This window comes from Rhinatrema bivittatum, chromosome 5, assembly GCF_901001135.1.
Source record: "Rhinatrema bivittatum chromosome 5, aRhiBiv1.1, whole genome shotgun sequence".
NCBI classification, from domain to species: Eukaryota; Metazoa; Chordata; class Amphibia; order Gymnophiona; family Rhinatrematidae; genus Rhinatrema; species Rhinatrema bivittatum.
This window is the reverse complement of record NC_042619.1, coordinates 343,771,090-343,798,810: the sequence shown is the minus strand read 5'-3', so window position 1 is coordinate 343,798,810 and position 27,721 is coordinate 343,771,090. Positions and strand designations below refer to the sequence as shown.

Genomic DNA, 27,721 nt, shown 5'->3' with positions numbered 1-27,721 from the left:
TCAATATATTTATAAATGACGTGGAAAGAAATACGACAAGTGAGGTAATCAAATTTGCAGATAATACAAAATTGTTCAGAGTAGTTAAATCACAAGCAGATTGTGATAAATTGCAGGAAGACCTTGGGAGACTGGAAAATTGGGCATCCAAATGGCAGATGAAATTTCATGTGGATAAGTGCAAGGTGATGCATATAGGGAAAAATAACCCATGCTATAATTACACAATGTTGGGTTCCATATTAGGAGCTACCACCCAGGAAAAATATCTAGGCATCATAGTGGATAATTCTTTAAAATCGTCGGCTCAGTGTGCTGCCGCAGTCAAAAAAGCAAACAGAATGATGGGAATTATTAGAAAAGGAATGATGAATAAAACGGAAAATGTCATAATGCCTCTGTATTGCTCCATGGTGAGACCGCACCTTGAATACTGTGTACAATTCTGGTCGCCGCATCTCAAAAAAGATATAATTGCGATGGAGAAGGTACAGAGAAGGGCGACCAAAATGATAAGGGGAATGGAACAACTCCCCTATGAGGAAAGGCTGAAGAGGTTAGGGCTGTTCAGCTTGGAGAAGAGACGGCTGAGGGGGGATATGATAGAGGTGTTTAAAATCATGAGAGGTCTAGAACAGGTAATTGTGAATTGGCTATTTATTCTTTCAGATAATAGACTAGGGGGCACTCCATGAAGTTAGCATGTGGTACATTTAAGACTAATCGGAGAAAGTTCTTAAACTCTGGAATTTGTTGCCAGAGGATGTGGTTAGTGCAGTTAGTGTAGCTGTGTTTAAAAAAGGATTGGATAAGTTCTTGGAGGAGAAGTCCATTACCTGCTATTAATTAAGCTGACTTAGAAAATAGCCACTGCTATTACGAGCATCAGTAGCATGGGATCTTCTTAGTGTTTGGGTACTTGCCAGGTTCTTATGGCCTGGATTGGCCACTGTTGGAAACAGGATGCTGGGCTTGATGGACCCTTGGTCTCATGGCATGTTCTTATGTTCTTAAAATCATATAAATTGAGCTGTATAGTTTTGACTCCCCAAAAATAATAAAAAGCAAAAATCTACTTTCTGTAAGTCAGGGAAACAGAGGTAACTTTGTAGTCCAAGGGTCCCAATCCTATTAGATTCGAAACTGCACACAAAGGGGTTTGGTCCTTTGGTGCCAGTCTGCCTAAATTAATCAAACCCCATAACATCCATTTAGCTAAACTACTATTTTTAAGGGTCTGTTGTATTTTCATTTCTAGTCTCTGGATGCAAATTCCCTTCTATTGGCAGTTCCAGAGAGTTAGGTTGCTTAGGAGGCTCATCCAAGCGATTGGCCAGATGCGTAGGAGGCTATAAAATCACTAGTGCTTTTTTTATACCGACATTCATGATACAGATCATATCACATCGGTTTACATAGAACAAGGGGGAAACAACGTTCATATAAACATGAAGATAGCAAAAGTTACAATAAAACAGGGGTTCTCGAACTTGGAGGAAGAGGAGCCAGTGGCAGAGGGAACTCTGAACTAAACAACTCCGAACTAAACAAAATCAATACAACAGTATTTATGATATCAATACAACAGTATTTACAATGGTTGTAAAGGGGTGTGGTGACTTAGAGGAGTGTGGCTGTAGCTGGGGAGGTCCCAGCTTAAGGGAATGCTTGTTGAAATAGCCAAGTCTTGAGGGTTTTTTTTGAACATCAATAACTAATTTGACTATGCTTGTTTACACTGTCTCAGGTCTTTTTCAATTTCATTGACATCCTCCAAGGGGTAGATTTTCAGAGCCCTGCTCGCCTAAATCCGCCCAAAACCGGGCGGATTTAGGCGAGCAGGGCCCTGCGCGCCGGGAAGCCTATTTTACATAGGCCTCCCGGCGCGCGCAGAGCCCCGGGACTCGCGTAAGTCCCGGGGTTCTCGGGGGGGGGCGTGTCGGGGGGCGGGCCCGGTCGTCGCGGCGTTTCGGGGGCGTGTCGGCAGCGTTTTGGGGGCGGGTACGGGGGCGTGGCTACGGCCCGGGGGCGTGGCCGCGCCCTCCGTACCCGCCCCCAGGTCGCGGCCCGGCGCGCAGGAGTCCCGCTCGCGCGCGGGGATTTACGCCTCCCTCCGGGAGGCGTAAATCCCCCGACAAAGGTAGGATGGAGGTTTAGACAGGGCCGGGCGGGTGGGTTAGGTAGGGGAAGGGAGGGGAAGGTGAGGGGAGGGCAAAGGAAAGTTCCCTTCTAGGCCGCTCCGATTTCGGAGCGGCCTAGGAGGGAACGGGGGTAGGCTGCGCGGCTCGGCGCGCGCAGGCTATACGAAATCGATAGCCTTGCGCGCGCCGATCCAGGATTTTAGCCGATACGCGCGACTACGCGCGTATCTACTAAAATCCAGCGTACTTTTGTTTGCGCCTGGAGCGCAAACAAAAGTAGGCTATTCGCGCTCGTCTGAAAATCTACCCCCAAATATCTTGGTGGATTATTTTTCCTTCTCTTACTGAACAGGATTCTGTAGAATTTGAAAAATGAGGGTGAATGCTCAATCAGGTTCTGAGAAAAAGTGTTTATTGCTACTGGAGCTCAATAGTGCCCCCGTTCAAATGCTGCTTTTTTTTTTTTTTGAACATACTTTGGTTTGAGAAAAAAATAAAATCAAAATTGGATAAAATCTTTCTAGGTTCCTGTATATTACATTAGTCATCTTTTTCATCTTTTCTTCTGTAGGTGAATCCCAAGGATTTGGACTCAAAGTATGCATACATTCAAGTTACCCATGTCACCCCATACTTTGAAGAAAAGGAGCTGAATGAGAGGAGAACAGAGTTTGAGAGAAGTCACAATATTCGTCGCTTTGTGTTTGAGATGCCATTCACCCTTTCAGGCAAAAGACAAGGAGGGGTAGAGGAGCAGTGCAAGCGGCGGACTATCTTGACAGGTTTGTCCCACTTCTAGTTGAGCAGAGAAGGAAGAGGTCAAACACTGATCTGGTTTGACTGTTGAGATGTTCAGTATTGATTAGATATTTTGAAAATGGAAGATTTGGTCATTGTAATTTTAATTCCAAATATCAACCCTTTCCACAAAATGTTTTTTTCTTTGCTATATTGGCAAAGAAACTGCAAATCACAGCAAACTTTCAGTGTGGGAATGAAGATCATTGGCTGTCCTAAACTGGTTTCTTATTCATTTCAGCAAGTTGGTGCCTTCCCCCTTCCCTTAGCTGGAAAAAAAAGTGCTGCTGTGCTGAATCCTCCTACACTGCACAGACTAAAAGTGTTTGGAGATTAAGGGTACAGCAACAAACCCCTACCCCAATCTTTAAATCACTTAGGATTTGCAAGGCTTCATCCTAGTTCCCACAAGATGGGTATCCGGAGAAGGTTTTCATGGGTGATGATTCTGATCAACTGAACCAAATCACTTGAATCTAGAAGATGTGGTAGGCCTGATTGACAAACTGAAGAGTAGTAAATCACCTGGACCTGATGGTATACACCCCAGAGTTCTGAAAGAACTTCAAAACGAGATTTCAGACCTATTAGTAAAAATTTGTAACCTATCATTAAAATCATCTGATGTTCTTGAAGATTGGAAGATGGCCAATGTAACCCCTATATTTAAAAAGGGATCACCCCACTGGCTCACTTTCACACCCATATGCTCCCAGCCCAACAGGCTCCCCCCACAAGCTTTCACTCACATGCATATTAACTCAACACCACAGGCTCCTCCTCTCACTTGCTCTCATTCTCATATACACTTTCTCACTCACATATAAACACACTCTCCCACAGGCTCTCACTCACATGTTCTCACACAAAATGCTCTCACATACACGTTGTCGCATACAAAAACATGTATGCTCTAAATGCATTAGGCTCCCTCTAAAAAAAAAAAAAAAAATGAGATGCTGACACACAAAGGCTTTCATTTATACTTCCTTTTTCACAGACACACACACATTTCCTCTCTCTTTCTCAAATACACACGCTCTCATACAAACTTCCTAAGAACATAAGACTTGTCATACTGAATCAGATCAAAGGTCTATCAAGCCTAGTATCCTGTTTCCAACAGTGGTCAATCCAGCTCACAAGTACCTGCCAGAATCCCAAGGGGTAGAGAGATTCCATGCTGCTTATCCCAGGAATGAGAAGTGTATTTTTGCAATTCCACCTTAATGGTTTATCAACGTTTCCTCCAGGAATGTCCAAATCTTTTTTAAATGCAGTTACTCTAATAGCTTTCACCTTATTCTCTGGCAATGAATTCCAGACCTTAATTATGCATTGTAAAAAAATATTTTCTCTTTTTAGTTTGAAATATTGAACCTAGTAACTTCATTGTGTGTCCCCTAGGTCTTTGTACTTTTTGAAACTCCACTCATTTTATAGGCCTCTATCACATCTCCCCTCAGCCATCTTTTCTCCTAGCTGAAGAGTCTTTTCTCATAGGGGAATCGTTCCATCCCCTTTATTATTTTGGTTGTTCTTCTCTACCTCTTCTAATTCTGCTATATCTTTTTTGAGATGTGGTGACCAAAACTGAACACAAGATGAGTCACACCATGGAGCAATACAGAGACATGATATTCTCTGTTTTATTCTCCCTTTCCTAATAATCCCCAGCATTCTGTTTGTTTTCTTGGCTGCTGCTGCACACGGAGCAGATTTCAACACATCAAGGATGACACCTAGATTCTTTTCCTGAATGGTAACTCTTAATGTGGAACTTTGCATTATATAACTATGATTTGGTTTACTCTTCCTTAAGTGTATCACTTTGCACTTGTCACTTGTCCACATTAAATTAAAGGTCCTCTTGCAATTTCTCATAATTCTCTTGTGATTTAACAACTTTGAATAATTGTATGTCATCAGCAAATTTGATCACCTCACTTATTTACATTTCCAAGTGGTTTATAGTGGAGTCCCTGAGAACAGATCCCTATTCTCCTTTTTCTATTGGGAAAATTTACCATTTAGCCCTAAACTCTCTGTTTTCTATCTGTTAACCAGTTTGCAATACACAATAGCACACTGCACCCTTTCCCATGACTCTTTAATTTCCTAAGAAGTCTCTCATAAGGAACTTTGTCAAATGCTTTATGGAAATCCAGATACACTATATCAACTATCTCATCTTTATCCGCATAATTGTTTATGCTCTCAAAAAATTTAGCAGGTTGGTTAATCAAGACTTTCCTTGGCGAAATCTATGTTGGCTTTGTCCCATTAAACTACCATATATTCTTGTGTATAAATTGAGAAATTTATGCCAGAAAATAGGTCCAAAAAAGCATGGTCGACTTATACATGCATACACTCCGTTTTTCTGCATATACTCTACATTCCTGAGGTATGCGCGTACATACACACCAACTGCTGAAATGGAATGGAGTTAGCCACATAAGTTAACCGGCTATCTCCAATATTAGCAGTCGCTTAATTTATACAGCTAACTCTGGTTGTGCCTCTGACCTGTCCTGACTTTTTTTTTTTTTTTTTTTTTATTACAAACATGGCTTTTTGTGAATTATCTTCCTGAGTGTGTTCATTTTCAACCTCGACTTATACATGGGTCAAGCATTTCAATGAATTTTGGTCTCAAAATCGCCAATTGACTTATACATGAGAGAGACATTATACATGAGAGAGACATACATGAGTATATACCATATGCCCATCTAAACAGGTGCACCACCTGGCTCTGGAGGGACTACCTCAGAGAAGGTAATTCAATCTCTATGCTTGTGTAATCTGTGCCCTCTCTGATAATGGTGCCAAGTAGTGCCAAACTGTGATGATTTATTTAGGCAATAAGAACATAAGAAATGCCATACTGGGTCAGACCAAGGGTCCCATCAAGCCCAGTATCCTGTTTCCAACAGTAGCTAATCCAGGCCATAAGAACCTGGCAATTACCCAAACATTAGATAAATCACAAGCTACTGTTGCTTATTAATTACCATAATAGCAGTTTATGGATTTTTCCTCTAGGAACATCCACATTTTTTTAACCCAGTTACACTAACTGCTGTAACCACATCCTCTGGCAATGAATTCCAGAGCTTAACTATGCACTGAGTTGAAAAATAAATTTCTTCTATTTGTTTTAAATGAGCTATTTCCTAACTTCATGGCGTGCCTCCTAGTCCTCCTATTATCTGAGAGAATAAATAACCAATTTACATTAACTTGTTCAAGTCCTTTCATGATTTTGTAGGCCTCTATCATATCCCTCCTCAGCCGTCTCTTCTCCAAACTGAACAGTCCTAACTTCTTTAGCTTTTCCTCATAGGGGAGCTATTGTATGCCCCTTGGTCATCTCTTTCTTTCTCCAGTACAGCTATATCCTTTTTGAGATGCGGCGACCAGAATTGCACACAGTATTCAAGGTGCGGTCTCATCATGGAAGCGATACAGAGGCATTATGACATCCTCTCTCTTATTTGCCAGTCCCTTCTTAATTCCTAACATTCTGTTTGCTTTTTTAGATCACCACAGCACACTGAGCCGAAGATTTCAATGTATTATCCACTATGATGCCCAGATCTTTCCTGCGTGGTAACTCCTAAGATAGAACCTAACATTGTGTAACTACAGCAAGGGATTTTTTCCCTGTATACATTATTTTGCACTTGTCCATGTTAAATTTCATCTGCCATTTGGAAGCCCAATCTTCCAGTCTTACAAGGTCCTCCGGCAATTAATCACAATCTACTTGAGATTTAACTAATTTGCATAATTTAGTGTCATCCGCAAATTTGATCACCTCTCTCGTTGTACTCCTTTCAGATCATTTATAAATATATTAAAAAGCACCAATCCAAGTACAGATCCCTGATTCACTCCACTGTTTACCTTTTTCCAGTGTGATAACTGACCATTTAATTCTACTCTGTTTCCTGTCTTTTAACCTACGTGCAATCCACAAAAGGGCTTCGCCTCCAGTCCCATGACATTTTATTTTCTTAGAAGCCCTTCATGTGGGACTTTGTTGAACACCTTCTGAAAATCCAAATACACCACATTGACTGGTTCACCTTTGTCCACATGCTTATTAACCCCTTCAAAAAAACATAGATTTGTGAGGCAAGACTTCCCTTGGGTAAATCCATGTTAGCTGTGTCTCATCAAACCATGTCTGTCTTTGTGATTTTATTCTTTATTACAGTTTCCGCGATTTTACCCGGCACTGAAGTCAGGCTCACCGGTCTATAGTTTCCCGGATCACCCCTGAATCCCTTTTTAAATATAGGAGATACATTGGCCATCTTCCAATCTTCAGGTACATTGGATGAAGTTAATGATAGGTTACAAATTAATTGAAATAGTTCTGAAATTTCATTTTTTAGTTTTCATAACCCTCTGGTATATATACCATCCGGTCCAGGTGATTTACTACTCATCAGTTTGTTAATAAGGCCTACTACATCTTCCAGGTTCACTATGATTTGTTTCAGTTCATTGGAATCATCACCCATGAAAACCTTCTCCGGAACGGGTATCTCTCTAACATCCTCTTCAGTAAACACCAAAGCAAAGAAATCATTTAATCTTTCCGCGATGGCCTTATCTTCTCTAAGTGCCCCTTTAACCCCTTGATCATCCAACGGTCCAACCAATTCCCTCGCAGGCTTTCTGCATCGGATATATTTTTAAAAGTTCACTTTTCTTGGTCTTTGGGGCTTTTGAGGCATATTTTTAAAATAGAATATGATTGTTTAGCAAAGTCCATTAAGTACTCTTTTGCTGGTAATTTTTTAAGCCCTGAATCTGAGTGAACATGATATGCAACAAGGGTTCATTTTCACTTATGAAGCTGGCATCTGATAAAGCTCTCAGTGTAATTAACCCATAGACTTTGAGCTAAATCTATTCATTGTGATGCTGCAAAATGCATTAACCTCTTCCAAAATAAATTTGATACCACAGTCTTATTTTTATTGCTTCTAAGCTGCATAATGCACAAAGGGCAAGGATTATCATTTGTTGATTTAGTTCAGATATAGCACTGGACATGTTCACTTATCTCATTCCCAGCAAGATCTGAGCTACGGAATCACACAAGATCCTAAATCAGTCTGTCCATGCTATGTCAAGTGATGATACAATAAAAAAAATGGATGTTCATAAAATACCATTTTGATCAACTTGAGTATTTTGATGTCAGATATTTTAATTTGTTTATATCACTGTAAGCTCCTAGCATGGTTGTTCTTATAGGCAGTATATAAGAAGCTTTAATAAGTAATAAATATGTACAGTTGCATGCGTATCTTTGTCTGTTAATTGGGCATGATCATAATTTTTACACAGAATGCTCTTAGTTCAGATTGCTCACTCCCAGAAGTAAAAAGTAGCAAACAGGAAGTCTAATTTTATATGACGTTTCATATTGAATTATTGATTTTTATATTTTTATTGTACACTGCATTGATGTACGTGAGAGAGGTGGTTAACGAAATCTTAAGAAATAATATACATTGCTAAGAGACCCGTCCTTCAAGAACTTGTTCAAATCTTTTTTAAAGCCAGCTATATTACTTTCATTCAGCACATCCTCTGGCAACAAGTTCCATTGCTTAATTGTGTTGACTGACAATAAGCTTCATAAATTTGTTTTAAATCTGTAACCAGTTAGTTTCATGGCATGTTGCCTTAATCTTTATACGTTTTGAAAGGGTAAATATCATTCCGTATTAACTTGTACCTCACCATTCATGATTTTTTATACCTCTATCATGTCCCCTCCTGTTTTCCGGGCTGAAGAGCCTTTCTTCATAGGGTAGTCATGCCATCCCCTTTACTATTTGTGTTTCTTCCTGTATCTTTCCTGATTCTGCTAAATGTTTTTGAGCTGGGGTGACCAGACTGCACCAGTAAACGTCTGGTGACGTGGATTTATACATCAACATTATGGTATTCTTCGATGTACTCTCTCTTACTCTCCCAGGAATTCCTAACTTGCTTTTTAAACTGCTTCTGCGCACTGAGCTTAGTCTCCAAAGTACTTTCCCTGTTCGGTAACTGCTAATGTGGAGCCCTGCATTGTTTACATCCTTAGGAATAGGTGGACCTGCGCCTTCATGGCCAGAGCCCACCCGTAACCGAAGCGCCGGTCAGGAATTGGAGGCGGCGTACCGGCGGCAGGAGGGGAGCGAGCGTACGGCATGGCGGCACGGGGCCTGCAGCCCAATGCCTCCCCTTCCCCGGCTCGAGAACACGGCACCACGAGCGACGGCACGGGTCAATGACATCAGCGGCCCTTCAAAGGGCCACGACGGAGGCCATGCAGCCCTTCTTTTACCTGGCCAGCAAGCGATCGGCATAGCATCTGCCTTGTCAGCCTCCCATCTACACCGAGCCTACGGTGACTCCCCTGACAAGACCAGGGCAGTAGGGGGTCTCTTCAAAGTTGCGAATACCCCGATGATACTAGGGCAGTAGAGGGTTTTGTAAATTTTGCGGGTCCGAGGCAGCACGCGATCGTGTGCCAATAGTGGGGCCGAGGCAGGCGAGGCCAGCACACTAGATCGAGTGATAGCCCGATCTTGCTTGATATAAGGGCTGGGGAAGGGGGAAAGCTAGCCTGCGGGTCCTGTGGCAGGCAGAGAGAAGTGCCGCTAGTGAGGGAGCCAAGATCGAGGCAGGCAACACGTGGCTGCCTTTACAGGCTGTAGGTTCGATTCCCCTCATTCACAAAAATAAAAAGGGGGGGGAGGAAATATGAGTTTGCCATTAACCTGGTAGTATTTGCTGAGGGGTTTTTGGGGGGGGTTTTCCCCAGCATGTGAAATTTAAAAGTATTTCAATGGAGTTTCACCTGCTTTTCAAGATGTTAGACTAAATGTAATTATAACTTTTGCATCAGCTTATGTTACTTAAAGTACAAGAGTGAGTTAGATGAATTTGCCATTCCTTTGGATGACTTTTCCCATAATACCTGTAATTTATTTTTTGTTTTTTTTTAAATAAAAGGGGTGTAGTTAATTAGTGAGATGTTCATGTTCATGTTGTATAAATTAATGTTCTGAAATGCTTGTCTAAAGTTCAGGAGCATCCCTTGAAACGGATGCAGTAGAATAGAAAGGTAATCACATGAGAGGTTTTGGAGCATCACGTGTGCCAGTGCTACGCAGTGATTTCAATTTTTGTTCTGACAAGTATCAAGCATGTGTCTCTGAGCCTAGGACTTTTAGAATTTACAGTAGTCTGAGCCCTTCTGGGCTGGCCATGTGTCTTATAAACAATTTCACGGCTGCTGCAGCTGAATGCTAGATGAAGTTGTCTTTAATTTTGCATTTGTTTCCTACAGAATCATCACTGTGTTTTAAAATAGCTGGATTCATGTTCTGGCTTTGAAGGTTGCTGTTATCATTTATTTATGACTGTTCAGTTATGTTTATTTCCACATTATTTCTTATTATAGCTTGTATTATGAATACACTTCTTTTTATAAAAATATCCTTTCCAAGTCTATGCTTTTTCAGTGCGTTATATTCTTGCTTTGCTTGCATGGTGTTCTGGTAAGGATCAGTACAGCAGTGATCCAAATTTACTTAGACTCTTAATGGTGATGGTAGCTAAGCAAAGGGAGCTCTAAAACTTTGTATATTGATACCTAGGGGCTTACAATGATTTTATAATAAAATTAGATAGCACAGCTGCTATAAGTACAAATCTTGTGTGGGATATTTGCAGTGGGTTAGTAAAACAGAAGGAAAATGAAGAAAGCTACCAGTGAGCAGAAAACGTCTATGATAGGGTGAAGAAAGAGAAGTACTTTTATTCAGGTGTTGTGTGAAGAATGGGGAGCTCTATAAGCTCATATATTCTTTGCATAAAAGACCATTTTTATACAGGTTCAAAAGTTTAAGTAAACAAAATGGATTTGGTTCAATAAAAGGTATTAGGCAACAGATTTTCCGAGGCTCTATAGGTCTGTCTTCATTTTTATTTGATTACACAATAACTATAGTATTGTCAAATCCCTTAAAAATCCACATGGGATTCTATTTCACCACAGCTTCTCATTGTCCTCTTATAACAGTAGTTCTCAACCCAGTTCTCAGGACACACCTAACCAGTCAGATTTTCAGGACGTCCACAATGAACAGGCTAGAATGGCAGACCTGGAGGAGATGAAGCATACAGAGAGGTATATAGATGAGACCTTCAGGGATATAGTAGCCAAGTCCCAACTCCAGTCTGGCAACCCTGATGCTGCCTTGGAGGAAGAAGGTCTCATGATTGGAGAGCATCAACCTGGTGCAGCAGGAAATGATCCTGTAGCAAGGACCTGCTCTCCAGGTGATGCATTGTCCTCTCTCACTGAGGATGTCTCCCCCAGGTGCTACTGCCAAGGAGGGAAGGGTTAGGTCGACCATCATAGTTGGTGATTCGATTATTAGGAATGTAGATAGCTGGGTGGCTGGTGGGCGTGAGGATCATCTGGTAACATGCCTACCTGCTGCGAAGGTGGCGGACCTCATGTGTCACCTAGATAGGATTTTAGACAGTGCTGGGGAGGAGCTGACTGTCATGTTCCATGTGGGCACCGACATAGAAAAAGTGGGCGGGAGGTTCTGGAAGCCAAATTTAGGCTCTTAGGAGAAAGCTGAAATCCAGAACCTCCAGGGTAGCATTCTCTGAAACGCTCCCTGTTCCACACACAGGTCCGCAGGTGCAGGCAGAGCTCCAAAGTTTCAATTTGTGGATGAGGAGATGGTGCAAGGAAGAGGGATTCAGTTTTGTAAGGAACTGGGGAACCTTTTGAGGAAGGGGGACTCTTTTCTGAAGGGATGGGCTCCACCTTAACCAGGGTGCTAAATCAAAGGGGAAAGCTGACAGTCACTCAGCAGAGCATGGAACAGAGGAAGGTATCTTCAAAGGATGCTAATGAAGCATTAGAGTTAGCAGTGAGGTTCCAATAATAAGAAAAGTAGTCCAAGTGCCTATAACTAAAAACTCACCTGAGCTAAAAGATTCCAATTTAGCCCTGTCAACTGAAAAGCAGAATGTTAATACAAACAAAAAACACACTTTGAAATGTGTTAGTTTTGGCTGCAGTGCAACCGCCTCACCACCAGGGGTCCCTCTAGTGCTGGCTCTCCTGACAGGCCCAGGCCATCTCCCCTGTCCACTCTATGTTCTGGGTTGGCCCTTATAACCCTGCCTGACAGTTCCCTCGGTGCTTCGGCATCGAGCTCACCTGGGCTCCCTGCTCTAGCCTTGCGCGGCCTTCAGGCCTTTCCTTGCCTTGCGCGGCCTTCGGGCCTTCCTTGCCTTGCCCTGCGCGGCCTTCTGGCCTTTCCTTGCCTTGCCTTGCCTTGCGCGGCCTTCGGGCCTTTCCTTGCCTTGCCCTGCGCAGCCTTCGGGCCTTTCCTTGCCTTGCGCGGCCTTCGGGCCTTCTTCCTCGCTTTTCTTACCTGGCCTACGGGCCTTCTGACCTGCCTGCTCTGCTTACGGTGTGTGGCCTACGGGCCTTCTGTGTATGTGTAGCCTACGGGCCTTCTGACCTGCCTGCTCTGCTTACGGTGTGTGGCCTACGGGCCTTCTGTGTATGTGTGGCCTACGGGCCTTCTGACCTGCCTGCTCTGCTTTCGGTGTGTGGCCTACGGGCCTTCTGTGTGTGTGTGTGTGTGTGGCCTACGGGCCTTCTGACCTGCCTTGCCCTGCTTACGGTGTGTGGCCTACGGGCCTTCTGTGTGTGTGTGGCCTATGGGCCTTCTCTGCCTTGCCTTGCTTACTGTGTGTGGCCTACGGGTCTTCTGTGTGTGTGTGGCCTACGGGCCTTCTGACCTGCCTTGCCCTGACCCAGCCTGAACCCAGACACTGCTACTTGCCGCCTGCCCTGACCCAGCCTGAACCCAGACACTGCTACTTGCCGCCTGCCCTGACCCAGCCTGAACCGAGACACTGCTACTTGCTGCCTGCCCTGACCCAGCCTGGAACCAGACACTGTTTCTAGCCATTCCTGTCTCTCTCCACCTGGAGCCACCCTGCTGGGTGGTGTTCACGACTCCTGACCGGAGCCCAAGCGTAACAAAATGTTTGTATGCTAATGCCAGATGTCTAAAAAGTAAGATGGGAGAATTAGAATGTATAGCAGTAAATGATGACATAGACAATTGGCATCTCAGAGACATGGTGGAAGGAGGATAACCAATGGGCTAGTGCTATACCAGAGTAAAAATTATATCGCAGTGAGAGAGAGGAGCATTTTGATGGTGGGGTGGTGCTTTATGTCCGGGATGGCTTAGAATCTAACAGGATAAAGATCCTGCATGAGACTAAATTTCCCTTGTGTGTTGGGGAAGAGTATAGTGACAGGAGTATACTGCTGTCCACCTGGCCAAGATGGTGAGATGGACAGTGAAATGCTAAGAGAAATTAGGGAAGCTCACCAATTTGGTAGTGCAGAAATAATGGGAGATTTCAATTACCCCAATATTGACTGTGTAAATGAAACACCAGGACATGCTAGAGGGATAAAGTTCCTGGATGGAATAAATGACACTTTTATGGAGCAATTGGTTCAGGAACTAATGATAGAGCAATTTTAGATCTAATTCTCAGTGGAGTTCAGGATTTGGTGAGAGAGGCAATAGTGGTGATGATATGATAATTTGAGTTAATGACTGGAAGGCGGACAGTAAGTAAATCCACAACTGTAGCACTAAACTTTCAAAAGGGAAACTGATAAAATGAGAAAAATAGTTAAAAAAAAAAAAATTTGAAAGGTACAGCTACAAAGATAAAAAAATTGTGCGTGGACATTGTTTAAAAAAAAAAAAAATGCCATTCTAAAAGCACAGTCCATATGTATTGCTCATATTAAGAAAGGTGGAAGGAAGGTCAAACGATTGCCAGGATGGCTAAAAAGTGAGGTGAAAGAAGCTATTTTAGCCAAAAGATCATCATTCAAAAATTGGAATCGGAAGAAAACAGGATAAAACAAAAGCATTGGCAAGTTAAATGTAAGACATTGATAAGGCACGCTAAGAGAGAATTTGAAAATAAATTGTCTGTAGAGGCAAAAAGTCACAATAAAAACTTTTTAAAATATATCCGAAGCAGAATGCTGCTAGAGAGTTGGTTGGACCATTAGATGGTCAGGGTGTTAAAGGGGCACTTAGGGAAGATAAGGCCATCACAGAAAGATTAAATGATTTTTTTGCTTCCGTGTTTACTGAAGAGGATGTTGGGGAGATACTCATTCTCAAGGGTGATGATTCAGATCAACTAAACCAAATCATGGTGAACCTGGAAGATGTGTAGGCCAGATTGAGAAACAGAAGAGTAGAAAATCACCTGGACCGGATGGCATACATCCCAGGGTTCTGAAAGAACTAAAAAATGAAATTCAGATCTATTTCAATTAATTTGTAACATATCATTAAAATCATCTGTTATACCTGAAGTTTGAAAGATGGCCAATATAACCCAGATATTTAAAAAGGGCTCCAAGGGAGATCCGGGAAACTATAGACAGGTGAAACTGACTTCGATACAAAATTATTAACTAGTTGACAAAATGTATTTGTCAAAAATGTTATCTGAGATAATGTGATGAAATATGATTGCTAAAATAATACACTATTGAAAAACAGACATTTTTTTTCATAAAAGTTATTAAATTTTGGTGAAGGGAAGACCTCAGTATTGGCACAATCTGATGATTCAGAAATTTACCAGCCAATTGTTGCAATCACCGGTCTTATCCCTTTCTTTAACTAAAATGTTCTGTCAACAGGTAATTGCTATAAATAATTGTAGAAGAGCAATTCGGTTATTTCTTTGACTTGAGTTTCAAGAGTCGGAAAGTTCACATAGTAACCAGTCCATCCTGAAGCAGCGCTTGAAGCAAAATATTGATAACATTGGCGGCGGTCCAACAAAAACTTTGGTTGTTGTAAGCAAGTATTCAGGAACAGAAAAAAGAATATCAAGTTGCGAGATAAGTGTTTCTTGCTCCTACTTATGTCGGGTTACATCACCATTACAACATATAAGGTTTTTCCCGATTGAAGTTATAAGATACAGTGGGCTACTAAGCAGCAATACTGGTAGTTACCAGATTATAAAGATTCTGGAGTTGAATGTGATACTGTGAGAGTGAACTTATTTCAAATAGAAAGTAACAATTGAACTGTTCCTCCACCAATACTTATATTAATTGTCCCTTGAGAGAGCTGCTTTTTGAAAAACTCATGTCAACAAAAATAACCGAATTGCTCTTCAATTATTTATAGCAATTACCTTTTGACAGAACATTTTAGTTAAAGAAAGGGATAAGACCGGTGATTGCAACAATTGGCTGGTAAATTTCTGAATCATCAGATTTTGTGCCAATACTGAGGTCTTCACCAAAATTTAATAACTTTTTATGAAAAGATAGTTAAAAAAATTGTTCTTGATTTTCAATAAAGTGTATTATTTTAGCAACCATATTTCATCATATTATCTCCGATAATATTTTTGACAAATACATTTTGTCAACTAGTTAATCATTTTGTAATCATTTGGAAACTAGTTGCTCCCTGATTCATCGATTCGTTGTTACGAGCCTGACTTCAGTGCCAGGAAAAATTGTTGAAACTGTTATAAAGAATAAAATCACAACACATTTAGAAAGACATGGTTTAATGGGACACAGCCAGCATGGATTTTCCCAAGGGAAGTCTCGCCTCACAAATCCACATTTTTTTTTGAAGGGGTGAATAAACATGTGGACAAAGGTAGATGTAGTGTATTTGGATTTTCAGAAGGCGTTTGACAAAGTCCCACATGAGAGACTTCTAAGAAAACTAAAAAGTCATGAGATAGGTGATGTCCTTCTGTGGATTGCAAGCTGGTTAAAGGACAGTAAGAGAGTGGGATTAAATAGTCTGTTTTCACATTGGAAAAAGGTAAGCAGTGGAGTACCTCAGGGATCCATACTTGGACCAGTGCTTTTTAATATATATACAAATGATCTGGAAAGGGGTACGACAAGTGAGGTTATCAAATTTGCAGATGAAACAAAATTATTCAGAGTAGTTAAATCACAAGCAGACTGTGATACATTACAGGAGGACCTTGCGAGGCTGGAAGATTGGGCATCCAAATGGCAGATGAAATTTAATGTGGACAAGTGCAAAGTGTTGCATATAGGGAAAAATAACCCTTGCTGTAGTTACTTGATTTAGGTTCTATCTTAGAAGTTACCACCCAGGAAAGAGATCTGGGTGTCATAGTGGATAATACATTGAAATTGTCAGCTCAATGTGTTGTGGCAATCAAAAAAGCAAACAATATTAGGAATTATTAAGAAGGGGATGGCAAATAAAATGATGGATTTCATAATGCCTCTGTATCACTGCATGGCGAGACCGCACCTTGAATACTGTGTACAATTCTGGTCACCGCATCTTAAAAAAGATATAGTTGCATTGGAGAAAGGGCGACAAAAATAATAAAGGATATGGAACGGCTGCCCTATGAGGAAAGGCTAAGGAAGTTAGGGCTGTTCAGTTTGGAGAAGAGACGACTGAGGGGGGATATGATAGAGGTGTACAAAGTCATGAAAGGATTTGAACAAGTTAATATAAATCTGTTATTTACTCTCTCAGATAATAGGACTAGGGAGCACTTCATGGTTAGCAAGGAGCTCATTTAAAACAAATCAAAGGAGAAATTTGTTTTCACTCAGGTCATAGTTAAGCTCTGGTTCATTGCCAGAGGATGTAGTTACAGCAATTAGTGTAACTGGGTTTAAAAAGGTTTGGATAAGTTCCTAGAGAAAAAATCCATAAATTGCTATTAATTAATAAGCAACAGAAGCTTGAGATTTATTTCATGTTTGGGTTCTTGCCGGGTACTTGTGACTTGGATTGGCCACTGTTGGAAACAGGATGCTGGGCTTGATGGACCCTTGGTCTGACCCAGTATGGCAATTCTTATGTTATTAAGCAAATTTATATTTCATTGAGGACTAGGGTTAGAACTCTTACTGTATTGATACAGTGGGGTCAATGTAAACCTTTTGTGTGCTCTGTACCGTTTATATTTGCAAAATATTCTGAGCCACTCAACCAGATTGGGTGATTCAGGTTGTGCCAGTGATTTCATTGAACTTATGCCTGTGTTTAACACGCTGTTGTTTCTTCACAGCAATACACTGCTTTCCGTATGTGAAAAAGCGCATTCCAGTAATGTATCAACACCACACTGATCTGAATCCCATTGAAGTAGCCATTGATGAAATGAGTAAAAAAGTGGCAGAGCTGAAGCAGCTTTGTGCCTCTGCTGATGTAGATATGATCAAGTTACAGCTGAAGCTCCAGGGCAGCGTCAGCGTGCAGGTAAATAAGTTACACATCATGCACTTAGCTCTTCCCAGATCTAGCCCAAGACATGGGAACCAATGGAAGCATGTATATCACTTGTCATGCTTTTGCAAAATGTCATTTTTGCTTTGTACCTTGAAACAGTATTCTACATTAAATGTCCTTGTATTACACAGAGGGAAACCAGAACATCAAAAGTCCATATGTTCAATGAGATTTTGTGGTTCTGATAGTTCAAAATGTTCTAGATAGAAAGTATTTTTTGTAGAAAAACTTAGGATTGAGTTCCATAGACCCACCTTGAAAGCTGAACTGTGTTAGATCCCCACAGTTTAAAATTGTTTGAGAGACACTTCAGTGCGCAGACTTTTATTGTGTAGCAGTCTGGGATAGAGATGCAAATGGTCGTGTGTCTAGGACAGCAAAAGCAATATGGCTGGGCCTTTCCAGAAGGGCTCCAGTAGTTCAAAATAAATATTTTATGATACTGTTAATGCATTTTCCCATATCCTTTTGTTGAGCAAAATGTGTAGCTGATTTTGCTTTGTAACATGGATGTATCATTTGTTTTGTATACAAAATATTATTTTAAAAACATACTATATCTCTCCCCCATCAGTTTTTCATAGATTAGTGAGTGTGTGTGTTTGTGTATGTGTATATATATATATATATATATATATATATATATATATATATATATATATATATATATATATATATATATATATAGCACAAGGTAGTATACACAGAAAGTGGTTGAATGAGCTCAGATTTGAAACTTGTGAAGACAGGTGCCAATGTCCGTCTGTCCTAGCTATTATTCATTCGTACATCTCTCGTAATCATTCATGATTCATTAATTTAAAAAAAAAGTACAAAAATATGAAACGTGAACATTTCATTCTTTCACCACATTCTTGGATGCACTGGTTGTCGCCTGTTATGAAATGTGAATATCAACAGGGAAAGGAGGTTTGCATAGGGATGTGATTGTCTAGGGCAGGGGAGCCACAACCAGCTCTGATTTTCAGGATACCCATAATGAACATGCATGAGAGAAGAGATTTGCATGCACGGTGTCATGCATGTTCATTATGGGTATCCTGAAAATCAGAGCTGGTTGTGGCCCTTGGGGACTGTAGTGCGCCATTCCTGGTCTAAGGAGAGAAGCAGAACAATGGAAGCTACAGAAGCTCTAAGAAAAGAGAGGAAAAAGTGACTAGAAAGTTGACCAAGCTCAACCAGCAAGATCTTCAGCTAAATTAGGATACAAATCTTCCTTACGATGATCAGGTTTGTTTTGTTTTTTCTTTAGGTTAATGCTGGTCCTTTGGCATACGCAAGAGCCTTCTTGGACGATACCAACACAAAAAAATTTCCAGACAACAAAGTGAAGCAGCTGAAGGAAGTTTTCAGGTGAATGAATCCAAATGCTGGGGTGGGAAAGTATTGGAGGCACAGATGTCATTCTTATGAGCTTTATGGTTCTGTTATTTTTTAAATATTTTTTCTTAATGCTAATGAAACTCTACAGTAACATCCTTTGCTTTTTTATTTTTTGAGTACTGTTACATGTCAGTTACTGAAGTAATGTTCTGTGACCATCACCTCGTCTTCATAACAGTAATCATTTAGAAAATGGAACAAAGCTATCCCAAACGTTTTGTCACCCCTGTTCCAAGAGGAAAAAATATCATATATATATATATGCATATACAGTGTGTGTGTGTGTGTGTGTGTGTGTATAGAGAGAGAGGTGTGTATGTGTAGACATGAGAGCGATCAGAATTGCCCCTGTACAAGCAGTGTTTATGTAGCTGGAACTAATGATGCGCTCTCTTCAGTTCGGTGTCACTGTAAAATTTTTGTTTAAACATTTCTCTGAAATTCCTCTTAATTTATTTATCTTAATTCTGAACTGCATAAGAACAATAACTCGTATATTCAGTTGTAGAATGTTATGCAATCCTGAGATTTAAATGCGCTCTATAATGGCTCAGATTTCAACCTCTCTTTCTTCCGCCTATAGATAGATGGATAGATACAAAATCATAGAACTGTATTCCCATTATTTACATTAATATCATCGCTGCCGAGGTGTTTCACAATGGAATATATTGACCCTTAGGAAGGGAATAGACTGCCCAAAGATTCTGTGCATTATTGCATGTGGAGCTTTCAGTTCCTTTCCAAGAAAACTATTTCACTCACACGGTCAGCCCAGTCTATACTGTGGGTTGTGTATACTGTGGGTTGTGTATACTGTGGGTTGTGTATAACTGTGGTGGCTGACCAGTATCTCATCCCTGCTGCACTCTGTCTGAAATCTGAGCTTCCAGCTGACACCACCTTTGGGTTACCACCTCAGATTTTGTTTGTTGGATGTGTGTACTATACTCTTCCCCACAGAATTAAAATACAAAGTAAACTTGCCAGCAGCAGAGGTTTTAAGAGACTTCCGGTGCTTTGAGGCTATGGGTGCTGATTCAACAAATAGAGCTACTACACAGAAAGCTTGAGTGCTCACCCAGGATAGCTGTGTTAATGAGAGCCATTTACTTTTTTGCTCATCAAAACATTCTTTCCTACCTAGACATGTTTGAATAGCCCTATCCGAGAAACGCAAAAATGCCTCCAGGCAAGAACGTACCCATCTGAAACGGATTGATTCTGTCTGCTGTGCGAAGAACACAATCTTCAAAAAGTGTGCCTCTGACCAAGCAAATTCTGTAGCTGGAGATATTGTGATAGTCCCAATACAATCTATTTACACACAGGATATTCGACCCCCAAGGGTATGGACTGTCTTCAGAGGACCCTATAGTGCTCTGCACTCAGCAGGCACGCGCTCCACATGGTTCCATAGACCATTCTAAATCTGATAGACTTTTTTGATGAGACAAATAGAAGTTTTCAGGAACCTAGCATTAGCTCTAAAGTTAATCTGATATTAAGAAGATGCCTTTATTGCAAATCCCTTACTGGGCACATAACATGAAGCAGGCAGATTTCTCTCTTGTCATTCTCCAGTTTTGGACTTTAAAATAAAAAAATAAATGAAAAAATCCAGACCATACATTCCATAAGCTTTTTCTAAATTTATTAGAATTGAAAAGTTGTTCCTATGTAATTGCCACTCTGTTTATACTTGCCACAATCCCTGTGGAAAACTCTAGTTCAAAAGATTCCATGGATTGCAAAAAGGACCCATACTTTAAATAGAATACATTAAATTAATAGTTTATCTAGTCAGTCTGCTTTATCTGCCTATGCAGCCAGAGCAATGGTTAAATAGATTAAAAATCTGGAGCAAGAAATTGGATCATTTTCTTCTGGTTCTCAGTCCTTATTACCAATTGGATCTGTGTTTATTTATTTATTTAAAATCTTTTCTATACCGTCGTTAAGCGAGTGCCATCACAACGGTTCACAATAAGGCACAAAAACTATGATGCATAAAGTGTCTGGAATTCTAACTCTTACACAGGTGCCATCAAAAATACTGTAACAATATATTATAATAAGTACTATGAGTGAAATTTATAGCTGACTGTACATATGATAGTCTCACTTTATGTACAAAAGCTGTAGCAGCTAACTTACCCCTATATTCATCAAAATGCTGTAATATCACATGTATAATGCCCACGGTAAGAGAAAGGGATGGGTTTAGGGTAATTTTTAGAATTACCGCACTGCGTGGTAACATAGCGCTTCTATTTCGCAGCTCACAAAGTGCCTAGCAAGGCTATTTCTCAGAAAGAGAGAGACTATAAGGCCCTCATAGTAGTTAACTATTTATATCTCTATAGGAGGTGAGGTGTTGGTGATGGTTTAGGGTTTAGGGGCCAGTTTTACATGCAGAGTGAGACGTAGGAACAGCACAGTACACCTCGGTGAAGATTTGACGTCATTTGGAGTGAGGAAAGTCTCCCCAAGTAACTACCCTGCCCTCCCCAATCCCAGGCCCTTCTCTGAGTATGAAATGATGAGATTTATTGTACAAGCTTACCACAAAAATATAAGATTGACTCGATACCAAGATTACAAGGAAAAGGAGGAGGGATAATGCTCATAAGTAAAAAGGACTTAGAATTAAAAAAATTAAATGTTGATCCACCGGAAATAGCAATTTTTGAATCCACTAATTTACAGATAGGCATTGTGTATTGTCCCCCTGGCTTATTAGATTTCAATATATCCCCTATAATTGAATATTTATTGCTAGTGTTGAATTTGAATAAACTAGTAATTTTACTAGGAGATTTTAATTTACATATGAATGACTGTCCACTCTCCCCAGCTTGTAGCACTTTGATTGAGGCACTTAAAGCAATAGGCATGGAGCGTATTTTAACGAGCGCTAGACATAAAAAAGGAAATGTACAAGATCTGATTTTTCTGAATTCAAAATTTATTAATGCAGTAAATTTCACAATCAACCCAGTCCCTTGGGTCAGACCATTATCTGATACATGTGAATAGTTCATTTACATCCCACTGCATGGTGAATGCCAAAAAGAATTTCAATGTAGACCTCAATTTAATATAGAAAGGTTGCAGGAAGAAACAGTAGAATACTTACCTAGGCTAAAGCTTGAATCAGCACAAGACTCTATATGTGAATGGTACAAAATGTCGAATGAAATTACTGAAAAGATAAATCCTTTAAAAACGAAATTAGTGCATGAATCAAAAAAACAAAATCCATGGTATAATGGCGATTTAAGACAAATTAAAAAAGAGCTGAAAAAAAAGAGAAAATGGCAAAAAGAGAAGACTCAAACTACATTAACAAATTATCGGGTATATTTAGCATATTATAAAAAAGCAACAAATATTAGGAAAAGAGAATATTATGACAAGAAAATTCAAAAACGTTCAAATAACCAGGAAGCCCTTTATAATATTGTAAAAGGTTTGACAAGTATGCCATCAGAAAAAGATAATAATCTAGCTGAGATAAATTGTAATGAGTTAGCTTCCTTTTTTAAAAATAAAGTAGAAAACCTTTTACTGACATTAGACAATCGTAATAATCAGGAAATTGTCATGCCAAAGAAAGAGATACTTCCGTGGACAAATTTCATTGAGACATCAATAGATGAAATTGATGTCTTGGTGAGAGAACTAAATCCAGCTAATCACCCCATTGATGTAATTAATACAATAACACTGAAGCAATGTGTGAACGAAATAGCCCTTGTGTTAACAATCAATCACTAAGGGCCTCATTTTCCAATATCGCAGCAGTAACGCATGAGGGGGTGTGTCCTATGCAAATAAGGCATTTTTCGTGCAGTGGGGAAACATCGCCGCACGCGATGTTTTCGCCATTCGCGGAACTGGAGTCGCAAATCGCGAAAACATCGTGCACCGCGATGATTCATTGGTTGTTTTATCGCGGTGCACGATGTTTTCGCGAAAGTGTCCAGCCAGGAGTATCGCGGTCCACGATATTCCCAGCAGCCCGTTTCAGTATCCGCGAGAGAGAGAGAGACTTCCTATAATGCCTATGCCATAGACAAGTATTTGTATCCCTATGGGAGGGCCACCTAGTAACTCGAGGTGGGGATTAGGTATGAGCGTCGGGGGTTGGGGGCCACTTTCGCATTCCACATGAGACGTACGGAAAGAACAGTGGTCTCTAGTGAAGATTTGCTGGCCGTCGGAGTGAGGAAACTCACTCCAAGAAGAGATTTGGGCTACATTCTCTCCACCTAGCTTGTTGTTGCCCAGGTAGAGTGTCCATGAAGGAAGCCATAGTGAGACCAATACTTAAACAAAGTAATCTTGATATATCTAATTTTAAAAATTGCAGACCAATCTCAATCCTGCCCTTTACTGCTAAACTAATAGAAAAGGTAGTTAATAAACAACTAATTGAACATTTAGAACTTAATATTCTTTACCCAGAGCAGCATGGCTTTCGAAAAAGCCACAGTACCGAATCACTTTTACTATCTCTAAATGACACGGTTTTGAGAGGATTTGAATGTGGGAAAAGATATATTCTTGTTTTATTAGATCTATCTGCGGCATTCGACATGGTAGACCATAAGATTCTATTAACCAGACTTGAAGAAATCGGTTTAACGGATATAACATTAAAATGGTTTAGTTCTTTTTTTAAGAAATAGAACTTTTGCAGTTAAAATAAATGAGAATATTTCCAAGAGATTCCAATTGACAACAGGTGTCCCACAGGGATCGGCGTTATCGGCAACACTGTTTAATGTGTATTTGCTGCCTCTGCCATTTATTAGCTGGTCTCAATCTGATATATTTTGTTTATGCCGATGACATCCAGATTTTATTTCCGATTGAGAACTATGTGGATGCGACCATGAAATTAATTAAAATGTATTTAAAGATTATCAGACAACTATTGACACAATTGAAATTAGTTTTAAATCTTGATAAAACGGTATTTTAGATAGGAAAAGGTTTTATGATGAACAAAAAATGTCTGAGTACTGAAATGAAGGATGTCAAATTTGAAAATGTAATAAGGAATTTAGGTTTCCAGATTAACACGCAGTTTAACTGCCAAAAACATATTTGAAAGATAATTGAAGAAGGTTACGGAAAATTAATGATGTTGAAACGACTCAAACCATTGTTATCACAAGAGAATTTTAGGGCAGTATTACAGTCAATGATTTTCACAGGTCTGGATTATTGCAATGCAATGTTTTTAGGTCTACCAAAAGTTCAACTTAGACCCTTACAGATTCTACAAAATACGGCAGCACGTATTTTGTGTGGTACTAAAAGGAGAGAACATATAACACCAGTTCTGAAAAAATTGCATTGGTTACCGATTGAGCAGAGAATAATCTTTAAGGTGCTTTGTATTATACACAAAATTCTTTATGGAGATACAACGGACTGGTTTAAGGCAGCAATAAGATTACATACCCCGCAACGCGAATTAAGATCATCCCATAAAGGTTTCCTTACAATTCCAAATATTAAATCTGCCCACCTATGTGAAGTTAGGGAACGAACCATATCAATTACCGGTCCAAAACTCTGAAACAAATTACCATCGGATCTGAGAGTGCAACGTGATGAAAAAGAATTTCGGAAGAATTTAAAAACTTGGTTATTCCAGCAAGCGTATGCAGATGAAGAGAGAATATAATAGAATCCCTGGGCAAACGACAGATTCTGAGTCTTTGGATACTTTTCTCTTATTGCTTACTGTATTAATTTTTTAAGGGTAGCATTTTATTTTAATGATGAGCTTTATACTTTTTAGTCATAGTTTTAGATTTTATATGATAATATGTATTCTTTGTTTCATCTTTCCAACTGGTTTTTCTCGCTTTATATTATGTTTTATTCTTTGTGAACCGTTGAGACGGATCCTTCCATTCAACGGTATATAAAACTGTTTAAATAAATAAAATATTCCTCCTGTGTGGCTGGGCCAGATAACCTAAACAGAAATTTCATCCCCTCCATCTAAGTTAAGAATATAAGAACACAAGAACATGCCATACTGGGTCAGACCAAAGGTCCATCAAGCCCAGCATCCTGTTTCCAACAGTGGCCAATCTAGGCATAAGAACCTGGCAAGTACCCAAAAAACTAAGTCTATCTCATGCTACTGTTGCTAGTAATAGCAGTGGCTATTTTCTAAGTCAACTTAATTAATAGCAGGTAATGGACTTCTCCTCCAAGAACTTATCCAATCCTTTTTTAAACCCAGCTGCACTAACCACATCTCCTGGCACCAAATTCCAGAGTTTAATTGTGCGTTGAGTGAAAAAGAACGTTCTCCGATTAGTTTTAAATGTGCCACATGCTAACTTCAAGGAGTGCCCCCCTAGTTCTTCTATTATCCGAAAGAGTAAATAACTGATTCACATTAACCCGTTCTAGACCTCTCATGATTTTAAACACCTCTATCATATCCCCCCTCAGCCGTCTCTTCTCCAAGCTGAAAAGTCCTAACCTCTTTAGTCTTTACTCATAGGGGAGCTATTCCATCGCCTTTATCATTTTGGTCGCCCTTCTCTGTACCTTCTCCATCGCAACTATATCTTTTTTGAGATGTGACGACCAGAATTGTACACAGTAGGGATGTGAATAGTTTTTTGACGATTTAAAACAATTGTCAGATATATTTTAAATCGTCAAAAATCGTTAGAGCCGGGATACAATAGCAATTCCCCCGATTTATCGTCAAAAAATCGTAAATCGGGGGAGGGTGGGAAAACCAGCACACCAAAACAACCCTAAAATCCACCTGACCCTTTAAAACAAAGCCCCCACCCTCCCGAAGCCCCCCAAAATGTTTTAAATTACCTGGGGTCCAGTGGGGGGGGTCCCGGCGCGATCTTCCGCTCTCGGGCCACGGCTGCATTAATAGAAATGGCGCTGGTGGCCCTTTGCCCTTACCATATGACAGGGCAAAGGTAGCGCCGTGCCATTTTGGTTCCTGTCACGCGACGTCACGAGTGCAGGAGATCGCTCCCGGACCCCCACTGGACCCCCAGGGACTTTTGGCCAGCTTGGGGGGGCTTCCTGACCCCCACAAGACTTGCCAAAAGTCCAGCGGGGGTCCGGGAGCGACCTCCTGCACGCGGGCCGTATTGCCAATATTCAAAATGGCACCGGTGCTACTTTTGCCCTCACTATGTCGACATAGTGAGGGCAAAATGGCGCCGGCGCTACTTTTGCCCTCACTATGTTGACATATGGTAAAAGTAGTGCAGAGCTCACATTCTAAGATGCAGTCAGCACACTCAGTGCAGCAGGCCAAGGTGCTGTCTGTCGTGTTGGAGTAGTGTGTTTCAGCGCATTAGTCCCTGGCTTTTGTAGTCCACTGCTCTAACCACTGGGCTACTCCTCCACTCCAGTCTTTGAGCAATTGCTTAGTATCATTTTGTATTTGTTTAATATATTTTTAATTTATCATAAACCGGTTTGCTGACATGTTGAAAAGTGGTATAGCAAAAATAAATTGCCAATATTGTGGAGGAGTAGCCTAGTGGTTAGAGCAGTGGGCCACAAACCAGGGAAACCAGGGTGCCTTGTAACTGTGCCTTGTAACCTTGGGCAAATCCCTTTACCTTTCTTTGCCTCAGGTACAAACTTAGATTGAAAGCCCTCCGAGTATAGAATACCTACAATACGCAAATGTAATGTGCTTTGAAGAGCTAAAAATCAGAAAATAAATACAAAAATAAATAAACCTCTTGCCTGAAAGATCTGTTAGTTTTTGGATAAGCTGCCAAAGATACTGTCAGTCAATGTCGGATAGAAAAATGACCAGGGAACACGTCTTCGGACTGCTTCAGTTTCTTCACACATCCAGTGGACCGTTTCTGTTCACAAACTCCGCAAGGACCCGCATATGAGTGTGTGGCAGACGCCAACATTATGCCTTCTGATGGCCTCTGGAAGTTGGACCTAACCCAAAGGGTTTTCAGTGATTTGTGTTGCACCGCTCCATGGTGGTGGAGTCGGCATTGAAACGTGCTAAGTGCACTCGTGATCAATGTGTGATACACCTTCTAGGAAGGATCCCATTACATATTTGGTGAAAAAGGTGAGCATCTGGATTGCTGCTCAGCAGTTGTACATGGTGTAGTATTCGCATGAATGTGTTCAAAAGCTAAACCATTTAACAGAATTATCACTCAGGACAGGAGGACTAATATCGAGCAGTGGAAGAAAATGAGAATGACCTGATTTTGATATCGCAGCCAAGATTTTGTCTGCTTCCATAGGAGTCTGAAGGCTTTGCGTGGTTGTGAGCGAGTGGCCTTCAGGAAGATGTACACAATTGTCTTGCAGATTTACCCTGTACAGGCGAGAACTTGTTCATCATTAATAAATACTAGGACTATGACAAAGATCAGTCCTTCACTTCTGAATATGATATGAAAGCCGAGAAAAAGACCACTATAAAGGGTCGTTTTGGGCCTCTTGGCATTAAGAAAGGAATCACTTGACAAGGTATATTACAGTATTTGGGAAAAAGTTACATCCGGATATGAAATGAATATCATGCCTTCCAAAGCTTCTCTCAAATCAGTTTTTCTTCAAGGGCCTCATATAGGCCATAGTTCTAATGCATAAGGTGTTCATTTTAGAACAGCCTTCCTAAATTAGGCATCAAATATGTGCACAATTCTGCTCTGAAAACGATTCCACACCATTTACCCACACGCAGTTATATGTGCGGAACATTTCAGGAAAATTTGCATGCATGCATGCTCCATCCCTGGGCATGCCTCTGCTCAGTCCATGTAAACTTACTTGTAAACACACAGTTCACTTGCATGTCGGGCGGGCAGTTTTGTTACAGGCTATTTCTGTGGATAAAGAACTGTTCTGCCCACTGATTTGCCTTTCAAAATTACTCTCAACCTGTCAGGT

At 40.5% G+C, this 27,721-nt stretch overlaps 1 protein-coding gene across 5 annotated transcripts in view; it reads left to right on the top strand.

Moving 5' to 3' along the window:
- Positions 1-27,721, top strand: part of DOCK9 (dedicator of cytokinesis 9) — a 491,864-nt gene that overhangs the window by 454,413 nt on the left and 9,730 nt on the right. For all 5 annotated transcript variants that reach the window (XM_029604490.1, XM_029604488.1, XM_029604486.1 and 2 more), the window contains 3 exons: positions 2,713-2,923; positions 17,148-17,338; positions 18,642-18,742. In XM_029604490.1, the coding sequence (XP_029460350.1) occupies positions 2,713-2,923; positions 17,148-17,338; positions 18,642-18,742 (503 nt within the window). The remainder of the gene's footprint in view (positions 1-2,712; positions 2,924-17,147; positions 17,339-18,641; positions 18,743-27,721) is intronic.